The 23806-nt window shown below is 64.3% G+C and overlaps 2 protein-coding genes across 3 annotated transcripts; one reads left to right on the top strand and one right to left on the bottom strand.

Annotated features, from left to right (window-relative positions):
- The first annotated feature begins 542 nt into the window (after positions 1-542).
- On the top strand, positions 543-10625 carry GRM2 (glutamate metabotropic receptor 2). 2 transcript variants are annotated; one of them, XM_080674312.1, is made up of 6 exons: positions 543-642; positions 2222-2800; positions 4215-5052; positions 6704-7779; positions 9687-9867; positions 10072-10625. In XM_080674312.1, the coding sequence occupies exons 2-6, from the start codon at positions 2354-2356 to the stop codon at positions 10143-10145; spliced, it is 2616 nt and encodes an 871-aa protein (XP_080530438.1). In that variant the 5' UTR covers positions 543-642; positions 2222-2353; the 3' UTR covers positions 10146-10625. The 2 variants fall into 2 exon arrangements, with proteins under 2 accessions (XP_080530438.1, XP_080530439.1); XM_080674313.1 differs by having other exon boundaries at positions 10058-10625.
- Positions 10626-17385: 6760 nt separating this feature from the next.
- On the bottom strand, positions 17386-17975 carry IQCF6 (IQ motif containing F6; the record flags this gene model as incomplete). Its single annotated transcript, XM_080675547.1, has 2 exons — positions 17386-17754; positions 17904-17975. The coding sequence occupies 2 exons, from the start codon at positions 17973-17975 to the stop codon at positions 17386-17388; spliced, it is 441 nt and encodes a 146-aa protein (XP_080531673.1).
- Positions 17976-23806: the final 5831 nt, after the last annotated feature.

Here is a 23806-nt window from a genome sequence, read left to right as displayed (position 1 = left end):
AAGACACATGCCCCCGCCCCGGGCCTGGCATGTGGACTAAGCTGCCGTCCATGAGCGTGTGTGTGTGTGTGTGGGGGGGGGGTGTGGATGTGAGGACGGGAACAGACTTGTCTAAGCCCTTGACCCTTAAGGCTCCCACGTGCCCCTTTACCCCGCGACCCCAGGCCAGCCCCACTGCTCTCACAGGTGGGAACCCTTAGCGCTGGCCCTGCTCCTGGGCCTCAGTGACCTTCCCAGCCCGGTGCCCCATGCCCGCTGCCCTCTGGAGCGAAGTATGACCGCGGGGCGGAGGGGGCCAAGGGCCGCGTCCAACGCCTGGCGGGAGCGGCGAGGATTCAGCACCACGAGGCGGACAGCTCCGGGCGGGCGGCATCCTGGCCGAGAACCCGAGCAGGCGGCAGGGGTGGAGGAGTCCGGAGGGGGGCGGAGGCTGGGAGGGAGCGGGAGGTGGGGAGCCGGGAGGGACGGGGGAGTGGCTGGGGGCGGGCCGGCCGGCCGGGGGCGGGGCGGCAGCATTGAAAGCGGCGGGGCGGGCGGGCGGAGAGCTCACAGCCGCCGAGCGGGCGAGCGAGCCAGTGGGAGCCCGAGCCCCGCGCCCCCGGCTTCTCTCCGTTCCTCTCCGCGCCAGAGCCGGGCGCGCAGGTAGGGTAAGCCCGTGGCTGCAGCCGACCTCGTCGCCCCCACGTCCCGGAGTCCCGCGGGCCCTCTAGTTCTGGGGCGCCCCGTCCCTGCCGGGGTATCCAGAAGCGGGAAGACAGCCCCAGGCGTCCCGCCTTCCTTCCCCAGAAAACGCTCGCCCTGCACGGCGCTCCCTCGTCCCTCCCCTTCGTTCTTCTGCTCCTCCGTCCTTTGGTCTGTCTTTCTGTCTGTGCCTCTGTCTTTGTCTCAGCCTCTCCGGCTGGACCGCTCCCTGCCCGGATTTTGGGGCCCAGGCCCCTGGGGCTGCCTGCTTGCAGGGTCTGTCTCCTCTGGGGGTTCGGTCCCCATCCCTCAGAGCTCTGGTCCTGTCGCCCCTGTAAGAGGCTCGTGGTATGACAGATCTGGGCCTCAGCCCCCATCTGGGTCCCTGTCCCCATCTGAGCTGGTCTTTATGCTCCCCTCCCTCTCGGGTGTGCCTGGCCCCGACAGGACCCCAGTCCCCCACCCTGGCACCAGCTGCAGATCAGCCCTGGGGAGGCGAGGGGCAGAGGGCAGTAAGTGCTCAGCCTCCGTGGCACAGGACTTGGGTCCTTGATGAGTTGCTGCTCTTCTTCAGGCTCAGGTCCCCTCTCCCAGCTCCCCAAGCTGCGTGACTGCGTGAGCCGTGAGCCGGTGCGGGGCAGGGGTCTGGGAGGGCAGCGGGCACGTGAGGGGTGCAGAGGGGGTGAGGGAGAGACGGGTCTCCGAGGGCTGGGCCGGGGAACAGGACCCTGACGCTGCGGGTGGGGAGGCTGGAGACGTGACTTTTTCTGCCGGGTTCTGAGCTGAAGAGGAAGCGCAGGCAGAGTCCCAGACCGCTTCAGCGCAGAGCTCAGGGGGGAAAGCCTCGCCCCGAGCAGGCTGTGCAATTCGGACCGGGTGAGCCGTCCTCACCCGACGGACACACGCATCCGCACATCTACATCCCCCGCTGCCTTAGGACCGGGGCCACTTCGGCGTCCCTCCCTGGGGCTCCCTGGCAGCCTAACTGCGGTGCCCAGGGTCTCCCTTACTCCCCCAGGTAGGGGGCTCGGGGTGGCTTTTGAAGAACCAGAGGCTAGGACCCTGGGGGCTCACCTGGGCGCCCGCCTCCCTGGGAGCTGGAGACGAACACCCTCTCCCCTGGCGGGCTCTCAGCCAGCAGGGCCCCGTCGGGAAAGCCATGGCTCGGGGTGGGCACTGGGCCCGCCTGTAAGTCGGATCTGGTCTCTGCTGCGAAGTTGTTGACCTTGGGGTTCTGGGAGGTTAGTGAGGGTCCGGGACACTCTTCGATTTGCGGGGAGATGGGTGTTGGCTGGGGTCTCCCGCCCTCTCTGCTGAGTCTGGGATGGACCCAGGGCCCACTCCAGCCCCAGATCAGGGCAGGGCGGAGAGACGGGCCGGGGGTGTCTCGGGAGCTCCTAGCCTGTCAGTGTCATCACTCTCCCCGGCTCCTGAGTGCCTGGGGAAGCGGTTTGGGGGAGGCAGCGTCGGCAGGGGTAGCCGCTCTCAGATTCTGCTTCTCTCTGTCTGTCTGTCTGTCTGTCTGCTTCTCTCTCTGCAGGAGCCAGGCCCCTTCTCGTCTTTCTTCCTGTCTGTCCGCTCCTGCTCCTCCTCTCGCCCTCTCTCTGCCTTTGCTGCCTCTGCCCTCACCCCTGGAGGCTCAGGCCTGCGGGGCCCACCCAGCCCTGCGGCGATGGGCGCACTGCTGGGGCTCCTGGCACTGCTGCTGTGGGGCGCTGGGGCCGAGGGCCCGGCCAAGAAGGTGCTGACGCTGGAGGGGGACCTGGTGCTGGGCGGGCTGTTCCCCGTGCACCAGAAGGGCGGCCCGGCCGAGGAGTGCGGGCCGGTCAACGAGCACCGCGGCATCCAGCGCCTCGAGGCCATGCTCTTCGCACTGGACCGCATCAACCGCGACCCGCACCTGCTGCCGGGCGTGCGCCTGGGCGCGCACATCCTGGACACCTGCTCCAAGGACACGCACGCCCTGGAGCAGGCCCTGGACTTCGTGCGCGCCTCGCTCAGCCGGGGCGCCGACGGCTCACGCCACGTCTGCCCCGACGGCTCCTATGCCACCCACGACGATGCTCCCACCGCCATCACGGGCGTCATCGGCGGCTCCTACAGTGACGTCTCCATCCAGGTATGGGCAGGGGGGCGGGGCTCAAACTGAGGCTGGAGAGAGAGGCCAGCGGCGGGGACCCCAGATTCCCACTGAGCAGGGCTCTGGGCTGTCCTGCTTTGGAGGCGGAACTAGAAGCTTCCTTGGAGTGGCTCTTTACAGGGGACTGAGAAAGTGCCCGTCACATGGGGGGCCCAGTTTTAGAGACTGTGCAGGGAAAACATCACACTCCCATCAATCCCCGCCCCCCCACCCTCCACACACACCTGATGTTCAACAGCCCTGAGAAGGTAATAGCCAGGCCTCTGGAGTCAGAGCTCCAGGTTTGAATCCAGGCTCCTACCCCCCCCCCAAACACACCCCCACACACTTACTGAGTGACTCTGGGCACCACTTCACTCTCCTGTGCCTCAGTTTCCCCTTACACAGCGGGACTCACAACACTTGCCTCTCTCAGGGTTGTGGGGGGCCCTTAATGAAGTAATACGTGCCCAGCACGTATCAGGGGGCGGGCGGGTCAGAAGGGCATGGTCAGTACTGGCTGCTGTGATTATTATGAACCCATTTCACAGGTGAGGAAACTGAGACTTGGAGAGAGGCAGCCACACGCCAAGGCCCTCGCAACGTGGAGATGGGAACCTAGGGCTCTCAGCCAAGGGCCTGGGATCTGTTAGGTCATCTCTCCATGGATGGGAAAGGGGTGGGAGCCAGAAGGCAGGAGCAGCCCCGAGGAGAGAGACGGGCGGGAGAGAAGCAGAATGTGGGGGGAGGGGGGAGGGTCCCCTTGGTCTCCTGGGCTTCCTCCCACAAACCTGAGCCTCTCCTGCTCTCCCCTGCCCCCCTCTCCCCGGTCCTGGGCGAGACGGCACTGTCGGGGCAGGTCCAAGCCGCTGGGTGGGAGAGGGGCCGCCAGGCAGCTGGTGGGGCGCAGGGGAGACCCACCCGTGGGCTCTCGGCCGTGGGGCCCTCCGATCTGGGCCTTCCTTGCCGGGAAGCCGTTTCCTCCTTTCTCCATCATCCCACCAGGACTGACTCTGGGAAGGTTAACTGCCCAGACAGGTCGAGGGCTTACGAGCCCTGAGCATCCCCGAGGCCATCTGGCGCCTTCCTCCTCCCGGAGCAGCCAAGCGCCAACCTCTCTCCCCCACGGCTGGGCCTTCCTTGGCTCCCACGTTTGCGATGGCCATGTGTCTGAGGGGGCAGCGGAGGAGCTCAGGGGGGCTCAGGGCCCTGTGCTCGGCCTGGGTCCTTCTCCCAGCCCCTGGGAAGGGGTAGAAAATGCCCATCCCCAGCGGGGAAGCCACAGCAACACAGGATCCGGGTTTTTGGGGAGAGGGTGACCTCACGGCCGACCACGTGAACACTTGACCCCGAGGTCGGACAGCTGTGGGGACACCTCTGTCTCTGACCTTTGCCCTCTCTGCCCACCCCCCAGGTGGCCAACCTCCTGCGGCTGTTTCAGATCCCGCAGATCAGCTACGCGTCCACCAGTGCCAAGCTGAGCGACAAGTCCCGCTACGACTACTTTGCCCGCACGGTGCCCCCCGACTTCTTCCAGGCCAAGGCCATGGCCGAGATCCTCCGCTTCTTCAACTGGACCTACGTGTCCACCGTGGCATCCGAGGGCGACTACGGCGAGACGGGCATCGAGGCCTTCGAGCTGGAGGCCCGCGCCCGCAACATCTGCGTGGCCACCTCGGAGAAGGTGGGCCGCGCCATGAGCCGCGCGGCCTTCGAGGGCGTGGTGCGCTCGCTGCTGCAGAAGCCGAGCGCCCGCGTGGCCGTGCTGTTCGCCCGGTCCGAGGACGCCCGCGAGCTGCTGGCCGCCGCCCAGCGCCTCAACGCCAGCTTCACCTGGGTGGCCAGCGACGGCTGGGGGGCCCTGGAGAGCGTGGTGGCCGGCAGCGAGGGGGCCGCCGAGGGCGCCATCACCATCGAGCTGGCCTCCTACCCCATCGGCGACTTCGCCGCCTACTTCCGCGGCCTGCACCCCTGGAACAACAGCCGCAACCCCTGGTTCCGCGAGTTCTGGGAGCAGAGGTTCGGCTGCAGCTTCGGGCGGCGGGACTGCGCGGCGCACTCCCTGCGGGCCGCGCCCTTCGAGCAGGAGTCCAAGATCATGTTCGTGGTCAACGCCGTGTACGCCATGGCCCACGCGCTGCACAACATGCACCGCGCCCTCTGCCCCAACACCACCCGCCTCTGCGACGCCATGCGGCCCGTCAACGGGCGGCGCCTCTACAAGGACTTCGTGCTCAACGTCAAGTTCGATGGTAATGGTGCCCACAGGCGGCTGACAGCGGGGGCGGGGGGGGGGCTTGGCCGTGAAAATAGCCAACAGCAAGTAAGGGACTCGTGGGGGTCCCGGCCGGGACAGGGATGGCGAGGCAGGGAGGACCTGAGCGGGACCAGGACGAGGTGCCACGTGCTGAGACGCCCCCTGGTTTCTCACGGGGACCCAGGATGCCAGGGGGTTGCCCCCTGAGTGTGGCTGGGAGACTTGAGGTTCACGGGATGGGAAGGTGGGGGAGTAGAAGTGATTTGTGAGCTGCCTGCCAAGCACATTTGGGGGACCCTCAGTGGTTAAGGGGGCCACTGACGTTGGAGTTCAGCTCCCACTGTTAGGATTGGCGAGGCTGGAGCTGGGGTTGTCAGCGGGGGGATTTAGTGGGACCAGGACTGGACCTTTGGCCCAGGTCGGCTTTGGGGGTCTGGGGGTTAAGTTAGGGGAGAAGGACGTGTGTGTTGGGGCCTGGCTTGGAAGGTTTGGAGATTAGATCTGGGGCTGGGTTTGGGGGAGTTGTGTGTGTGTGTGTGTGTGTGTGTGTGTGTGTGTGTGTGTGGTGGGGTCTGGCTGGCCCTGCACTTGGAGCCTGTTCCCAGGCTGCGAGGCGGCAGTGAGTCAGGGTAGGGCGGGTTGAGAGTGAGCCTCAGGTGACACTCCATTGTCCTGGGAAATTTCTCTTCCTCATCTGATTTTCCCCTCAAGCCAAAGGCTATGCTAATACAGGTTCCAGTTTTGAGGGACATGAATGCTTCAGGAAGGGTCCCGGGGGCCGGGGAGGGGTGCAGGGTCAGGACGAGTAGCCACGCCAACAAGATTGGCGTTCGGAGTTCTGGGAGAATCAGGGTCCGGGCCGGCTGATGTGGGCGCGGGGCCGCGGCGGGGCGTGGTGCGACAGAGTTGGGCTGCGGGGACCTGATGGGACTCCAGGCTGCACCCTTCCCCACGGGGCCTCGAGCACATCAGCTGTTGCTTGAACCCTGGTTTCTCACGGGGACCCAGGATGCCAGGGGGTTGCCCCCTGAGTGTGGCTGGGAGACTTGAGGTTCACGGGATGGGAAGGTGGGGGAGTAGAAGTGATTTGTGAGCTGCCTGCCAAGCACATTTGGGGGACCCTCAGTGGTTAAGGGGGCCACTGACGTTGGGGTTCAGCTCCCACTGTTAAGATTGGCGAGGCTGGAGCTGGGGTTGTCAGTGGGGGGATTTAGTGGGGACCAGGACTGGACCTTTGGCCCAGGTCGGCTTTGGGGGTCTGGGGGTTAAGTTAGGGGAGAAGGACGTGTGTGTTGGGGCCTGGCTTGGAAGGTTTGGAGATTAGATCTGGGGCTGGGTTTGGGGGAGTTATGGTTGGGGGGTCACTGTGGACTTGAGGTTGTGGTAATGCCTGGGCTTTAAGATTGGGGTCTACTTGGGTCTTAGGGTTGGGGTTTTTGTAGCCTCTCATTTAGCCAACCTGCGGGGGGCAGGGCCGGCTTTCGTGTGTGTGTGTGTGTGTGTGTGTGTGTGTGTGTGTGTGTGTGGCGGGGGGGGGGGGCGGGCAGGATCAGCAGGACGGGGACGGGCCTCAGCTCTGGGGTTTGGGTTCCGCACCAGGATGACCCACCAATCCAGCCCTCTCCTCCTTCCCTCCCGCACCCCAGCCCCCTTCCGCCCAGCCGACACCCACAGCGAGGTCCGCTTCGACCGCTTCGGCGACGGCATCGGGCGCTACAACATCTTCACCTACCTGCGGGCGGGCGGCGGGCGCTACCGCTACCAGAAGGTGGGCTACTGGGCGGAAGGCCTGACGCTGGACGCCAGCCTCATCCCCTGGGCCGCGCCCTCGGCCGGCGCCCTGCCCGCCTCCCGCTGCAGCGAGCCCTGCCTGCGGAACGAGGTGAAGAGCGTGCAGCCCGGCGAGGTGTGCTGCTGGCTCTGCATCCCCTGCCAGCCCTACGAGTTCCGGCGGGACGAGTTCACCTGCGCCGACTGCGGCCTGGGCTACTGGCCCAACGCCAGCCTCACCGGCTGCTTCGAGCTGCCCCAGGAGTACATCCGCTGGGGCGACGCCTGGGCCGTGGGCCCCGTCACCATCGCCTGCCTGGGCGCCCTGGCCACCCTCTTCGTGCTGGGCGTCTTCGTGCGGCACAACGCCACGCCCGTGGTCAAGGCCTCGGGCCGGGAGCTGTGCTACATCCTGCTGGGCGGCGTCTTCCTCTGCTACTGCATGACCTTCGCCTTCGTGGCCAAGCCCTCCACCGCCGTGTGCACCCTGCGGCGCCTCGGCCTGGGCACCGCCTTCTCCGTCTGCTACTCGGCCCTGCTCACCAAGACCAACCGCATCGCGCGCATCTTCGGCGGCGCCCGCGAGGGCGCGCAGCGGCCGCGCTTCATCAGCCCCGCCTCGCAGGTGGCCATCTGCCTGGCGCTCATCTCGGGCCAGCTGCTCATCGTGACGGCCTGGCTGGTGGTGGAGGCGCCGGGCACGGGCAAGGAGACGGCGCCCGAGCGGCGGGAGGTGGTGACGCTGCGCTGCAACCACCGGGACGCCAGCATGCTGGGCTCGCTGGCCTACAACGTGCTGCTCATCGCGCTCTGCACGCTCTACGCCTTCAAGACCCGCAAGTGCCCCGAGAACTTCAACGAGGCCAAGTTCATCGGCTTCACCATGTACACCACCTGCATCATCTGGCTGGCCTTCCTGCCCATCTTCTACGTCACCTCCAGCGACTACCGGGTGAGCGGCCCCCGCGGGGGCCGGGGCGGGCACCGGGCTCCCGTGTCCTGGTGTCTCAGTTCTCCTTCCGACAACACGGAGGTTCCCACCGGTTAAACGCTCCCCCGGCGGCCACGGTGTGTGGTGGCCCAGCTGGGACTGGACCCCGAGGAAGGTGGGAGGGCTGAGGGGAGCCTGGGAAATCGGCCCAGGACGCGGAGGAGTGAGAGGGAGCTGAGACCACGTGAGGACTCATCCCCTGGTCGGGGGGGGGGGGGGCGGGGAGGGAACAGGGGGTGCGAACTGTGTCCAATGAGCAGAGGCCCTGCCCTGCTCTGCTGAGGTTGGCTGAAGAGGGGAGACCCTGGCTCTGTTCAGGGGGGCTCCAGGGCTAGTGGGCGAGCAGGGGATTGACGACAGAGCCAAATCAGGAAATGCGGCCGACCGGGATAGGTTGACAAAGGCCCCCCGTGAAAATGCAGAGAGAGAGGAAGGGAGAGAGAAGCACTGCTGGTTACCTCCCATATGCGCCCCGACCGGGGACTGAACCGCAGCCTGGGTACGCGCCCTGAATGGGAATCGAACCTGCCACGTTTTGGTGTGTGGAACGACGCTCCAATGCTCCAACCGAGCCACGCTGCCGGGGCAGGAAAAGCTTCGTGGAGGGGGAGTCCTTGCACGGGGCTCTGCAGGCAGGAAGGCAGCTCTGAACAGGGAGGGTGGAGACGGTGGCGAGGGGGTGCCGATGGGAGCAGAGGGTGGGCACTGCCCCTGGGTGAGGAGGGAGGTACACGTGGCGGGCAGGGAGGCAGAGGTCAGGTGGAGACCTGGGTGAGGAGGAGGGTCAGGGAGCACGCAGCTCCAGTGGGTACCCCCTCCGATGGCCCTGGAGCCATGCAGTGAGGCGTGGTGTCCCTCTGGGTTGAGAGATGAAACCAGGGGAGGCAGGGAAGGAGAAGCAAGGAGGGGGCAGGGGGCAGGGGCAGGGGCCCGGGCTGAGGAAGGCACAGCAGGTGGACCCCAGGGGCTGGCCGCAGGCCTCAGCGGGGCTCAGGAAGGCCTGTGTGCCGAGGCCACGGGGGGGCTGGGCTCTGAGTGGGAGAAGGATCGTCTCGGCGACGCCTCAGCTGGAGTGAACCCCGTGGCTCTCCCGTTTTACAGACCGACACGGACACTCAGGGAGGTTCAGTCCCTTGCCTGAGGGCACTCAGCTTGGGAGTGTAGAGCAGGGTCTGAACTGACAACCTTAACAGTTAAAGGAGCAGGAGACCAAGGCCATGCCCCCGGCACAGAGGTACGGCGGCGGTGCTGGGGCCGGTCTGCGGGGCTTGGCTGCGTGCACCTGCTGGGCCGCCTGCCGGGGAGGTGGAGCCAGGGCTGGGAGGGCGTGGCGCTCACTCAGCCTGCATTTGTATAGGATTTGCATGCCCGTCACTGGTGGCTAAGGGCTCACCTGAGACACAGAGTACTCACACATGCATCGGTACACACACACACACACATGCATTTCTACACTCACACGCATGTGCACACGGCAGTCCACCTGGCACACACCCACCTCGTCCCTCCTGCACCTGCACACACTCCCCACCCCCTCCATACACATGCCCAACAGAGACTTGCACACATGCCCTCCATACCTGCGTCCCTCCACACACACGTGCGCACACACAAGTGCACACACACTCCCACGCGTACATGCTCCCTTGCATGATCACCCCATGGCTGGTACCTGGGCTCCCAGTGGGCCGATGCTGGCCTGTGCCCAGCCTTCCCAGAACCCTCCGGGGCTTGGCGAGCGGGCCCAGGCCCAGTGCTGGACACTGACCATCTCGCCCACTCCCTGCCCCGCAGCCTCGGCGGGTGGGGGTCCCAGGGCCGGGCCCGGGCCTCTGGGACCGACTCACCCACGGCCACTCCCCCCGCAGGTGCAGACCACCACCATGTGCGTGTCCGTCAGCCTCAGCGGCTCCGTGGTGCTCGGCTGCCTCTTCGCGCCCAAGCTGCACATCATCCTCTTCCAGCCGCAGAAGAACGTGGTCAGCCACCGCGCGCCCACCAGTCGCTTTGGCAGCACCGCGGCCCGGGCCGGCCCCAGCCTCGGCCAAGGTCAGCATCCCCCACACCTCCCCCTCCGCCTGTGCCCCCCCGCCCCCTCCCCCCGCTCCTCAGCATGGTGCCGCTCCCTGGGCTGCCGCGGCGATTCCTCCGATTCCTCCGCTGGGCTCAGGCGAGGGTGCGGGGGGGCGGGGAGGGGGACCCTGGATGGAGGACCTGGGGGTCAGCCCCCCATCTCCAGCTTCCTCTCCCTAGGGTCTGCCTCTCCGTTTGTCCCCACCGTCTGCAATGGTCGCGAGGTGGTGGACTCCACCACATCGTCGCTTTGAGGACCCCGCACCCCTGCCTCGGCACAGCTGCTCCCGGGATGGTGCAGACGTGACGTGACCAGAGCCGGGAGGGAGTTGGCGGGAGCACTGCCAGCAGCCGCCCCCTCGCCCGCCCCCAGCACCTGCCCACCTATCACTCCTGCCCGTCAGCGTCAGAAGGCGGGTCCTGGCCGGGGCCTCTACAACCCCACTCACTGCCCTGGCCACGGCCCCCCCGCCCCCCCCCCCCCTGCCAGGCCCCGGAGGGGAGGGAGCAGGCCAGGGTCCCTTTGACCTTGGACCACGCGGCAGAGCCCTGCAGCCCCACTCCCCAGTCAGCAAAGGTGCTTCCAGCCCTGCCCCCCACTGCTCCTGGGCCTTCTACATTTTTCTATGAGTTATTCCGGGGGGGCGGGGGGTGAGATGGGGCTGCCGTCCCCCTGCACAGTAGTGTGTCTGTGGTTTATTTTGTATTACCTGTAAATAAAGTGTCTTTATTTTAAAACATCCCTCTTGGCCCTTGGCGCAGGGAGGTCCTCGCACCAGCCACAGCCTCCCAGCCTCCACACAGCCAGCGTTTGTGGGCTCTGCTCTGTGCCTGATGCTGGGACCTGGTGGGGAGACAGAAAGTGAATAAGCCAGCCTCTCTCTCTCTCTCTCTTTTTTTTTTTTTAAACAAGATTTTACTGTTGTTTTTATTTATTCTCACCCGAGTATATTTTTCCCTTGATCTTTATAGACGGTGGAAGGGCGGAGGGGAGAGAGAAACATCGATGTGGGAGAGACACAGCGGTTGGTTGCCTCCCGCACGCCAGGACCCAGCCTGCAACCGAGGTACATGCCCTTAACCGGAGTCCATCCTAGGACCCTTCAGCCTGCTGGCCGACGCTCCATCCACTCAGCCACCCTGGCCAGGGCAAGCCACCCTCTCTTAAAAGCAGCCACTGCATGCCCTGGACGGTTGGCTCAGTGGATAGAGCGTCGGCCTGCGGGCTGAAGGGTCCCAGGTTCGATTCCAGTCAAGGGCACATGTCCGGGATGCGGGCTCGATCCCCAGTGTGGGGCGTGCAGGAGGCAGCTGATCCATGATTCTCTCTCATCATGGATGTTTCTCTCTCTCCCTCTCCCTTCCTCTCGGAAAGCAATAAAAATATATTTTAAAAAAAAAAAAAAGGATCCACTGCAGACTGGCCGAGGCACTGCCGGGGCTTAGCAGCAGGTTCACATGGGCCCGGCCTGGATGGCGTGGGCGATGGGGCAGGAGGGCGGCTGGAGGTGCCCCGGGACTGGGCCTGCCACCCGGAGGGGCCCCCGCCCCCTCACGGCTGAGCGTTCGGTGTGAGGAAGGAGGGAGACGGAGAGGCGGCGTGGGTCCCCATGGTGTGAACAAAGTCAGAACGAGCTGGTGAGGAGGGCGGAGAGGAGCGGTGAGGGCAGAGGCTGGGCAGTGGGAGAGCCGCCCGCTGTGGGCAGGGGAGAGGTGGCAGGAGAGGGCCTGGCGGGCCCTGGGGCCTCCCCGCCTGTGCAGGCAGGAGCCCGCCGGCAGAGGGCGCGGGGGGGGGGGGCGCTCAGACAGGGACCGCTGCCCCCCTGTGGTCGAGGGGCAGTGGGCACCGAACCCGAACCCGAACAGCGGAGAAGCGGCAGCTCCCGGGAGCCCTCGGACTGTGGCATCTCCCAGGCACGGGGCCCTGCGCCCGGACATGGGCAGGCTGGGGAGGGCCGCCAATTTTAAACAAACGCGTTGCCTTAGAGGCCGGCCAGGCTGTGGGAATTTGGGTGAACCGTTCAAACAACGAAAACAAGAGTGGGAGAAGGAAATGGCAGGAACGACGCCTCCTCGCCAGCCCATCCTGGGGGTGTGGGCGTCCCTAATCCATTCAGAGCGCCCAGTGACGTCTGCGCGGCCCACGGACAGTGGGTGCTTCTTTAGGGTAAGTACGTCCCGGGCACCATGTGCCACGCACGGAGACCAGTCCTGTTCGCTGTTTACCTGACATTCAGCTTTCACTGGGCACGTGGTTTTGGTACTTGCTAATTTTTTTCAATATGTACTTTTATCGATTTCAGAGAGGGAGGGGGAGAGAGAGAGACATCAATGATGAGAGAGAATCATTGATCGGCTGCCTCCTGTACACCCCCCACTGGGGATGGAGCCCGCCTGGGCATGTGCCCTGACCAGGATCAAACCCGGGACCCTTCAATCCACAGGCCGATGCTCTATCCACGGAGCCAAACTGGCTAGGGCTGCACTTGCTAATTTCGGCAGCCTTATGGGGTGTCTGTTCCAGATCCCCGGCCCCGAATGCCGCAGGCCGGGGTGCAGCCCCCGCAGCCGGCACCAGGGCGCTGCACCGTGGGACCTGCGTGCAGTGCCCCGTCCCAGCCCCTGGACAGGCCGAGGTCGGGGTCCGGTTGCTTGGCACCTGGAAAGCCGCCCCCCTCCGCCTGGCTCAGGGCTTTCCTTGAAATGGAAGAGCAGCTTTTAAAAGGTCGTGATTAACATGCTTCACAGCTACGGAGGCACAGAGGGTGCTGCGTGAGGCCCAGCACCCAGGCCTGCGCATGCAGAGGGAGGACCCGGCCTGTGGGGAGCACCCGCCATTCCCCCACCCCTCCATTCCCCCCACCCATCCATTCCTCCCCCACCCATCCATTCCCCCCACCCATCCATTCCTCCCACCCATCCTCCCCCCACCCGTCCATTCCACCCCCACCCGTCCATTCCCCCCCACCTGTCCATTCCTCCCACCCATCCTCCCCCCACCCGTCCATTCCACCCCACCTGTCCATTCCTCCCACCCATCCTCCCCCCACCCGTCCATTCCTCCCCCACCTGTCCATTCCCCCCCACCCGTCCATTCCCCCCCACCCATCCATTCCCCCCACCCATCCATTCCTTCCACCCATCCATTCCCCCCACCCATCCATTCCCCCCACCCATCCATTCCCCCCATCCATCCTCCCCCCACCCATCTATTCCTCCCACCCATCCATTCCTCCCACCCATCCATTCCCCCACCCGTCCATTCCTCCCACCCATCCATTCCTCCCCCACCCATCCATTCCTCCCCCACCTGTCCATTCCCCCCACCCATCCATTCCCCCCACCCATCCATTCCTTCCACCCATCCATTCCCCCCACCCATCCATTCCCCCCACCCATCCATTCCTCCCACCCATCCTCCCCCCACCCATCTATTCCTCCCACCCATCCATTCCTCCCACCCGTCCATTCCCCCACCCGTCCATTCCTCCCACCCATCCATTCCTCCCCCACCCATCCATTCCTCCCCCACCTGTCCATTCCTCCCCCACCTGTCCATTCCTCCCCCACCCGTCCATTCCTCCCACCCATCCATTCCTCCCCCACCCATCCATTCCTCCCCCACCCGTCCATTCCTCCCCACCCGTGCATTCCTCCCCCCACCCGTCCATTCCTCCCCCACCCATCCATTCCTCCCCCACCCATCCATTCCTCCCCCCACCCGTCCATTCCTCCCCCACCCGTGCATTCTCCCCCCACCCATCCATTCCTCCCCCACCCATCCATTCCTCCCCCACCCATCCATTCCTCCCCCCACCCGTCCATTCCTCCCCCACCCGTGCATTCTCCCCCCCACCCATCCATTCCCCCCACCTGTCCATTCCTCCCCACCCATCCATTCCTCCCCCCAACCTGTCCATTCCTCTTCCACCACCCAACTGCTCCCACCTCCTCTCCTGTGTGTGTGGGGGGGGTGGGGGGCGGATCTCAAGGAAATGGAGAGGAAAAGAGGGGTCACAGAGTTTCCAGAGCCCTCTGGAAATGTCCCCCACCCCCCAACTTCCCACAGAACCAGGAAAGGAGCCGACCACACGCCTGGGCTGGCAGGGCAGAGTCCTCTGTCTGGGGAGGAGGAGGATCTGGGGAAGGCAAGAGGGGAGGGGTGGGGGCTGGTGGAAGGGGAGGGCGAGAAGAGGGACACGAGGAAGGAAGTGTGTTTAGGGAAAATTACTTTATTCTTTCTGTAAAAATACTATATGCTCCTTGTATTATCTTTGTGGTTGTTAATCTTTCCCGGAAGATAATTTTTCATTGATTTTTAGAGCGAGTGGAAGGGAGGGAGGGAGAGAGAAACATTGATGTGAGAGAGACACAGCAATTGTTTGCCTCCCACACCCACCCCAACCAGGGCCAGGATCGAGCCTGCAGCCGAGGTCCATGCCCTTGACCCAAACAGAACGCGGGACCCTTCGGTCCGAGGGCCGATGCTCTATCCACTGAGCCACCCCGGCCAGGGCGTATGCGCCTTGTAAACAGTTGAAGCTCTGCAGCAGCGCCAAGCACCGAAAGGAAATAAAAATACTGCCTCGAGCCTCCTCCTCCCATTAGAAGCAGCGTCAGCGTCGGGTATAGCAGCCGCCTAGACAGGTTCCTGTGCGTTTTCACAGAGAGATCCTGCCATTAACGTGGGAGCAGCCATATGTCTATTTTCCTTTTTAGTGAGGACGGTTTAATTTTACTCGGTTCTCACCGAAGAGGGATCTGGAGTGAAACTGAAGCAATTCCTGAACGCCACATGCGTCTCCTCCCCACGGTCGGAACCCCCCCCCCCCGCCCCCCGCCCCAGGGAGCCCAGCAGTGTGCGAAAGCAGCCAGCCTGGCCTCAGACGTCACCCCTCCTGTGGTCTCGGAATCAGGAAGGAGGCTGATGGGGCCACGCCCTCCAGCCGCACTGGGCCCTGGTCCTGGGGCCTGGCGACCCACCGTGAACCCGTCATGGATGCAGGGACCCAACCACGGGAGCCGGGCACGCAGCACAGGTGCCAGGCGGCTGCCCCGCGCCGGGGTGGGCTGCCCGCAGGTGAGCGTGCCTCCCTCGGGGACCGCGTGCCTCCGGGGCCGGAAGGGCCTGGGCTCCCTGTCCTGGATCCTCTCTCCACGAGAAATAAATAAACTTGAGGTCAGGACGGCCCCTGTCGTCCCGCGAGGCTGTCACAGAGTCTGCAGCGCCCTCTGGCGGCCTTCAGCGGAGCGTTTCTGTCACCCTCCCGGTCCCTGCGGCCCGTCCCCTGCTGAGACACCGAGGACAGGAGTCACTGGGTGGACACTGTCCAGTTTGATGGACAGGTTCTGTTTTGTAACCGCAATCTGCTTAGCGGTTTCATGTTCATTCTCCGTCTAACGTACCCGCAGGTCACCCCGATCCCCTTCCTTCCGCTTCCCCACCCCTGAGTTCTAAGCTTCCTGTGTGGCTGGCGCCGCGCCTGCCCTGTCCCCATCCCCACCTTTGCCTCCTCCGCACAACAAGGCCCACCGTTCGGCCAGTATCACCTCCATTTGCCCCATCAGCATCCTCGTCGCCAGGTAGAACCACAGGGGCCGAGGCCGGCGCATAACCTGGGCTGGGACAGCCTTCACTCACTCAGCGGCTCCCAGACCGTGACCCTGGGGTTCAGGGCCCAGGCCCGTCTGCACCCGGAGGAAGCAGAAGCCCTCGCCGGGCCGGGGCGGGGCCTCTCCGCATACCCTGGAGGCCAATGTCCACTGCAGGCTGAGAACCCGACACTCACACCCTCGCCGGGCAGGGTGGCGCCTCCAGGCTGGTCCTGCAGAATCCCCCTCACGCTCAGCTCGGCTGCAGACCCCACCGGGTCCTGCCGCTCGCTGCTGCGGGAGGGGGCGCAGGGAGCTGTGTCGGAAGCTCCTGAAGGGGGTCCCCTGGAACAGCGAGGTGCCTGGCCGCATCACGGCCATTGCAGCTGCCCGAGGGGACGGGTGTTGATGGAGCCTGAACCTGCCACAGCTGTTCTGGAGACCCCCTGCCCTGAACCCCAAACACACACACGCACGTGTGCATATGTACACACCTAACACATATACATACATGTGTGTGCACACGCATGTGCGTGCATACTCACATACACACACGCACACTGGCCCGGGGAGGGAAAGCCTGGCTGGCCGGGAGGCCCATGAGGACCTCTGACGTGTGCGCCGCCGCACTGATCCCGCGGCCTTGCAAGGCCGTCCGTCACAAAGCCCCGGGGCGCGCCCTGGACCTCGGACCTCTGGGATGCAGGTTCAGGGACTAACCTCCGAGGGACACAGGCTGAGAGCGAGGGACCTTGGGCATGGACGACAAAGCGGAGACTGGGAGATCAGATACAGAGATGGTTGAGCCACAGACGCCAAGAGGTAACAGGAGGCCCAGCGGAGCTGAGGCCGCCAGCACCACCTCGCAGACCCGCAGGGGGTGTGGCCTCTGGGGACCGCTAGGGGACAGAGGCGATCTGGGTGAGGGGGCTGGAGCGGGGAGGCCATCACAGCTGCCTCTGAGGAGGTGGCAGCATTCAGAGGCTGCACCCCCAAAGGAATGGCCTTCCCCCCTGAACCCACCCTAGTTCTCCTCTGCTAGTTGCCCCCCTTCGCCCCCCACGGGGGCGGGGAGGGAAGCCTTGTCTCCTAGGCCCTCCAGAGGGGGAGGGGGAGGCGAGCGGTGGGCACAGCTGCTGCTCCAGCCCTGTCCTGGCCCTCCACAGGGCAGCTCTGGCTGGCTGCCCCCAGCGAGGCGCAGCGCCTGTCCTGCTGTTACTCAGCTGGGGTGTCCCGTCCTCCTGGCTCTGGGCCAGGTGCTGTGCAGGGCAAGGGGACTCCCCCACCCCCACCCCCCACCCCGCCCCCCATCCCCGCCCTGTCAAACACAGGCCTGCAGGATCCAGGCCTCCGGCTGCTGTCCTTCCCTGAGAGGCGATGCCTGGGCAGGGGCTGCAGAGAAGCAAAGCCGGTCCCTCTCCGGCATGGGGCGGGGCCGGGCCGGACTGGCGAGGGGTCCGAGCCTGACCTGGGCCCTGGGGTCCCTTTTCGGTGCCAGATCGGTCAGGTTTGCATGAGGAACCAGGGCTTGGGGAGTCTTTTGGGGGTGGAAGCAGGAAGGTCAGCGGCCAATCCCTCTTCCATGGGTCTAATTCCCAAAGGGTGAGACTGGGGTCAGGAAGCATCATTTTTTTAAAAAATATTTTTTTAATTGATTTCAGAGAGGAAGGGAGAGGGAGAGAGAGAGAAACATCAATGAGGAGAGAGAATCATGGATCAGCTGCCTCCTGCAGGCCCCCTACTGGGGATCGAACCCGCAACCCGGGCATGTGCCTTTGACCTGGAATGGAACCGTGACCTCCTGGTTCATAGGTCAACACTCAACCACGGAGCCACGCCGGCCGGGCAGTAAGCATCTTTATTGGAAGAGAGATCCAGCCCCCTGGCTCTGCCGGCGGGCGCCTAGGTCATGAGGATTTCGATGTCCAGCTCCAGGTGGCTGGCTTTGACCTCATAGCAGCCCTGGAGCAGGCCCCGGGCCTGGCTGGCGTGCCAGCGCCAGTGGGACTGGATGGTGCAGGCCGCCTGGCGGGCCTGGAGGAAGCGCCTGCGGGCCTGCCACATGCGGACCTGGGCCTGGACCTTCACCACCGCCCACTCCTGGCAGGTGTAGAGCCGCAGCGCCAGGCGCCGCCTCTGCTCCAGCGTCTTGGCCTGCGCCGACCTCCACCAGCACTGGATGGCCCAGGCCCGGAGCGCCGCGTGCAGCAGCGTCTGGCGCACCCGGCTGCCGCGCCACCATGCCTGGATCGTCACGGCCGCCTTCTCTCGCTGGCCGGGGAGGGGAGGACACGGAGAAGCCGTGAGGTCCCCGCTGGTGCTGTCCCCGCCTCGGGTGCAGCGAGGAAGGGGGCCTGGCCTGGGGGCCCTGCCCTCTCACGTCTGGGTCCCCTCCGTCTGCTTCTCGCCCCTCCACTCACCTTTAGACACTGCTCGTCACCCCCTGGGCAGGTCCCTCCTGCACTGGCCTTGCTCACCTGTCCTGTGTCCATGGTCCTGGTCTTTAGACACGCTCACCCAAGGTCAGGGGGGTCACCCTAGTCTTCAGCCCCGCCCTCAACTGTTACGCACCACCTCCCGGGGCTCCGCCCACCTGCTCCCTGGCTCCTGGGGCAGGTGCGGGCAGGTGCGGGCAGGTGAGGTCTGACCACATTTCAGCCGAGTCTCTCCTCTCCCCTGGCGTCTCTCACCCAGGGACCAGCGGCCTTATTGCTGGGTTCCCGGCGTTGTGGGGGCCTGCCCTGATCTCCTGCCTTCAGACGCAGCTGGTAACTCAAGTCTCGCTCTTTCCCCACCTCCAGTCCCTTGCTGTTGCTGCTGGTGGCAGGGAAGAGGGATTCCGGCAGCGACCCTCCCAGCAAGAGCTTTCACGTTGGGAATGAAGACTCCCCGCCGGTGTGGATCCCGGGAGCTGGCCTGTCCGTCCCAGGCGGGCGTGGGTCTGTGTCCAGTTCCTGAAAGCAAGACATCTGAGCGGCAGCGGGGGGGCCTCCGTGCCCCCCTCTGGCTCCCCGCCGCCCTCGTTGGGTGCGCAGGGGCTGCGGCGGCGTTGGGGACGGGACTAAGGGACACTGAGCGGATGCCCTGGGCTTAGTTGGGGTTAGAGTCACGAGGCTCACAGGCACCCCTGGGAACGGATCCGTCGTCCAGGCCAGGGCCCGCCCGTGAGGCGTCCTCCGTGTGCCGCGGGGACTGCAGTGCTGCTGTGGCCGCAGGGACGTGCCCCGCCGTGACCGTGACCGGCACCTGCCGTGGATGCACGGACGGGCAGGGGGAACGGTGAGGTTTGGAAGCGTGGAGACAAAGGCTGGTCGGTGGATCCCTCCCCAGCGGACAGGTACCCCGCCGGGAAGTCTATCCTCCCCATGCCCGCCTGCCGGGGGCGCATCTCGCCAGGGACAGACAGGACTGAGGATGCGCTGCGGCGGCTCCGAATGGAGCAGCTCCGTCCTGGCTTCGGCGGGAATGTTGTGGAACAGGGTTTGTCACGGCTCCTGCGGCTGTGAGGTGCCCCCCAACAGAGTGCTGGCCGTGTGCGGTGAGCCCGAGAGCCGGTTCTGTGGGTCCCGAGTGTCCCTCGGAAACAGGCTCCCACAGGAAGTGCTATTTGCCAACCCCCACCGCCCCCCGGGAAGCGGCTACGAAAGGCGATGCAGCTGAGACCCCGGGAAGCTGCCCGGGAGGTGGGGCGGGCCGTGAACAGGATAAAGGCCGCAGCGTCTTAATACTCGCCACCTCGGAGAAACGTGTCATCTGTTGCGACGCCCTTCCTCACCCTAAAGATCCACTCGCCTGCTTTATGTCTGTGCCTTTGTGGCCTTTTTCGTGTGAACCCTCACCTGGGGGTATTTTCCCGCTGATTTTTATTTTTTTATTTTTTATTTTTTTTTTTTTTAACGTATCTTTATTGATTTCAGAGAGGAGGGGAGAGGGAGAGAGAGATAGAAACATCAAAGATGAGAGAATCACTGATCAGCTGCCTCCTGCACGCCCCCTCCTGGGGATGGAGCCCGCAACTCGGGCATGTGCCCTCGACCGGGAATCGAACCTGGGACCCTTCAGTCCGCAGGCCGACGCTCTATCCACTGAGCCACGCCGTCCAGGGCCCCGCTGATTTTTAGAGAGAGCGGAAGGAAGGGGGAGAAACTGAGAGAGAGAAACATGGGTGTGAGAGAGACACATCAACCTAGGTACGTGCCCTTGACCCAGGGGTGGGCAAACTTTTTGACTCGAGGGCCACAATGGGTTCTTAAACTGGACCGGAGGGCCGGAACAAAAGCATGGATGGAGTGTTTGTGTGAACTAATATAAATTCAAAGTAAAGGAGCGAAGGGGAGAGCAAGAGAACCCTCCGCTCTTTCGGCTCCGAGGGCCGGATAGAACAGCCGAACGGGCCGGATCTGGCCCACGGGCCATAGTTTGCCCACGGCTGCCTTGACCAGAATGGAACCTGGGCCCTGCCCGCTGTGAGAGGCAGCGGCCGCCAGGTCTGGCCCATCAGCCAGGTACCCAGTTATCAGCCTCGCAGGAGAGCGAGGAGCCCCCAGGACCAGCCAGGGCCCCCGGCTCAGGGCCCCCGGCTCAGGCAAGCACGCTTCTGTCTTCCTCTTCCTCTGAGGTCCTCAAGGTCACAGGTGGGAGATGGAGCCGCGTTTCCAGATCCCCAGTTAGGGCTGCGGCTGGAGGCGCCGGTGGTGCCGACCGGCCGGGAGGCCGCTGGGACACGCAAGGCCACTCTGGCCCTGGCTCCAGCATGCGTGTCGTCACCTGTTTGTCTGCCTGAGGCCTGCTGGGCGCCCAGTGCCTGGGGGACGCCCCTGTCCGTGGTGACTGCTCCCGTGCGTTCCAGGCCGTGTACCATTAGGGCACTGCCCGTCGGGTGTCTTACACAAAGGCCCTGCTCTCAGCCATGTGACCTCTGCATCCTCTTACACGTCTCCGTGGCCCCCTTCATGACCATCACTCTGGTGAGCGGAGTGTGGGACCGGCCCCCGCAGAGGCTTCCGTCGCTGCGTGAAACCCTCGGTCCTGGCGTCCGCCTCCACTCCCAGCCCCACCTGCTGGATCCGCGGAGGGACCACTTAGGAAGGGGCTGTGGATGGGGTCGGCGCTCTGGGCTCAGTCATCCAGGCCAGGTGGCCATGGTCAAGGTCAAGACACCAGTTCCGCCCGGCCCGTGAGGCTCAGCATTGACTTCAGAGGTCAGGAGCAGGCAGAGGGGGGCCCTCACTCCTGACTGTGACCTTGAGGCCCTGAGAGGAAGACGAAGAGGAAGAGGAAGAGGAAGAGGAAGAGGAAGAGGAAGAGGAAGAGGAAGAGGAAGACAGAAGCGTGCTTGCAGCCACTGGAGCCTGAGCCGGGGCCCGGGCTGGTCCTGGGGGCTCCTCGCTCTCCTGAGAGGCTGATAACTGGGCATCCGGCTGACGGGCCAGGCCCAGGGTTCAACCAAGAAATTTACGCTGCCCCCCTAATCCCACCATCACCTCAAGGACGATTCTGGCTGCATTGTACTAGTGTATACACCCCTGATGCCTCCTTTTAAAATGCCTTTTTTTAAAAAGTGTTTTTATTGCTTTGAGAGAGAGAAGGAGGGAGAGAGAGAAGCATCAATGATGAGAGAGAATCTTTGATCGGCTGCCTCCTGCACGCCCCCTACTGGGGATTAAGCCAGCAACCCTGGGCATGTGCCCTGACTGGGAATTGAACTGTGACCTCCTGGTTCATAGGTCAACACTCAACCACTGAGCCACACCGGCTAGGCCAGTGGTCGGCAAACTCATTCGTCAACAGAGCCCAATATCCACAGTACAATGATGGAGATTTCTTTTGAGAGCCAAATTTTTAAACTTAAACTTCTTCTAACGCCACTTCTTCAAAATAGACTCGCCCAGGCCGTGGTATTTTGTGGAAGAGCCACACTCAAGGGGCCAAAGAGCCGCATGTGGCTCGCGAGCCGCAGTTTGCCGACCACGGGGCTAGGCAATATATATATAATTATTTATTGCTTAAGGTATTACATAAGTCTCCTTTTCCCCCCGCATTGACCTCTCCCTAGCCTCTCCCACCCCCAGCAAGGCCCTCACCCCCCTCCTGTCTGTGTCCATGGGTTATGCACACATATAAGCCCTCCGGCTGATCTCTTCGGGAAACACTGTTTGTGGCAGCCATTCTGCAGCCTGCCCAGAGATGACTCAGGTGGCTCTGCCTTTCCTTTTCCTCAGGACAAAGGCGTGTTCCATGGGCTGCCGGCCGCTTGCAAATCTCCTTTGGTGAAGAAGGACTCGTGTAAGAATGCAGCTCCCGACCCGTTCGTCGGGATCATTTGGGTCACTGGAGTCCGTGTCGGAGTCCCGGGTTGGTAGAGTGTAAATCGTCTCCAGGTCAGCTCTTCATCAGCCAGGCCGAAAGGGTGAACTTCATGCACTTTCTATGCCCAACGGGCCAGCGTTCGGGAGCCCCACGCCACTAGCCACGGGTTGGACATGGATGGAAGAGAGGGATGGAGAGGCGTTGCGCATGTTTTTACCCAAAAGGCCTCAACTGTGGGGAGGCACCCTGGCCCCTGAGTCACAGGGGCCCTTATGACATCACATGGCTCTCCCACCTCCTCCCTTCCCGCCGGAGCCGGGGCTGGAGGAGTACAGAACTGAGAGCGACGGGACCACCAAGCTCAGCGATGGAGCATTTTGGGAGGGGATAAGAGACCTGAGGGACGGGAACCACCTATTTCCACGTCATGGGCATTCGATTTTGTGTAAGAACAGCCAGCCCCCCCTCGGTGCCGGCCGGGGAAGGTGGACTTCCCGGGGCCTCAGGAGGCCAGTCTCTGGGCAAGGCAGGAGGTGGGGGTGGGTGTCCCAGGTACACAGCTGTGCGGGGATCCACCCAGCACGCCTTTCTCCTCGAACTCTCATTGCAGAAGGAAGGCCAGCTGGTGGAGATCATAGTAGAAGATACGCAAGAAATCACATTGCTGATGCAACAAGAGGAAGAAGTTAAGGTTGAGAAAGCGCCTCCACCCCCACCCATTATCCCACCGGTAGGTATGTGGGGACCTCAACGTTGGGGTGACTGTGACCCAGGCCTGCACCCCCTCTCGCCCAGTCGCCCAGCTGTGATGGGACGTCTTCTCTGAGGCCCACAGCCTGGGGTGCTCAGCACTCGTCGCCCAACCAGGCTGCACCTGTGAGGGGGAGACAGCGCTGTGAGCGATGCCTCGGGGACAACCCTCACAAACCGAGAAGGCCCGGGCCCCCAGCTGCGGGTCGTCCTACCCAGAGCTGGCGGGAACAGGGATGGACTCGTCCCTGGCTCTCCCCTTCTCCTAGCGCCTCCGGGGCTGAGAAAGGTGGGGGCTGAGACCTGGAGAGTCTCTTGTAGGGAGGAGAGACACTGGCAATGAGTGGGGTGGTGAGGCTGAGACCTGGAGAGTCTCTTGTAGGGAGGAGAGACCCTGGCAATGAGTGGGGTGGTGAGGGCTGTGCTAGGGGAAGGCATTGCCAAGTAAAGGGGAACCCAAGTCCCACATCCCGTGGGCGTGTGGGCAGGCACGTGCCCCCGTGTGCGCGCTTAAGGTGTGAGAACCCGAGAATGCGCGTGAGCAAGAACCCAGAAAGACTCCAGCTGTGGAGCAGGGAAACCCCTAGCACTTGACAGAGCGGGGAGGAGGGTGGGGGAAGGGAGCCGGAAGCGGGCATGAGAGGCGAGCCAAGGGCGCCACGTCTCCAGCCTGTGGGTGGGCCCGAAGGGAAGGCCCTGCACTCAGGCAGGAGGTCGAGCCCAGGTGGCACGTGCTGGCCCTTTGGCCCAGAGACCATGGTGCTCTCTGTCCGTGGACCCGGGGAGGACGAGGGCAGGGGAGCCCCACGGGACAGGCGGGGACCCTGAGTCTCAGAGGACAGCGTGGCCTGCCCGCGTCCACTCCCCGAGAGCGGCAGAGACAGGGCGCCTACCTGTGTGGTCTTCTTCCTGCCATGCCCGGCGCCCCTGAACTTCTGAGGCAGGGGCTGTGCTGACAGAGGACCAGGACCCCTTCCGGGGCACATCCTGGGGCTGAGGTGGGTGGGGGAACGGGTCCCGAGGTCCCTTGCTTTCCTTGCTCCCCCGCCCTCCAGGTGAAGAAGCCCTCTGATAAAGAGGAGAGAGCCACACAGATCCAGGCCTGGTGGCGGGGCACCCTGGTGCGCCGGACGCTGCTGTACGCCGCGCTCTGCGCCTGCATCATCCAGCGCTGGTGGAGGCAGGTGCTGCTGGAGCTGCCATTGTTGAAGCAGAAGAGGCGGCGGGTGGCGCTGGAGGCCTACACTCGGCAGAAGTGGGCGGC

Source organism: Plecotus auritus, assembly GCF_963455305.1.
Source record: "Plecotus auritus genome assembly, chromosome: 6".
Lineage (NCBI taxonomy): Eukaryota > Metazoa > Chordata > Mammalia > Chiroptera > Vespertilionidae > Plecotus > Plecotus auritus.
Note: the sequence above shows the minus strand (reverse complement) of the source record. Positions and strands in the feature narration are given on the sequence as shown.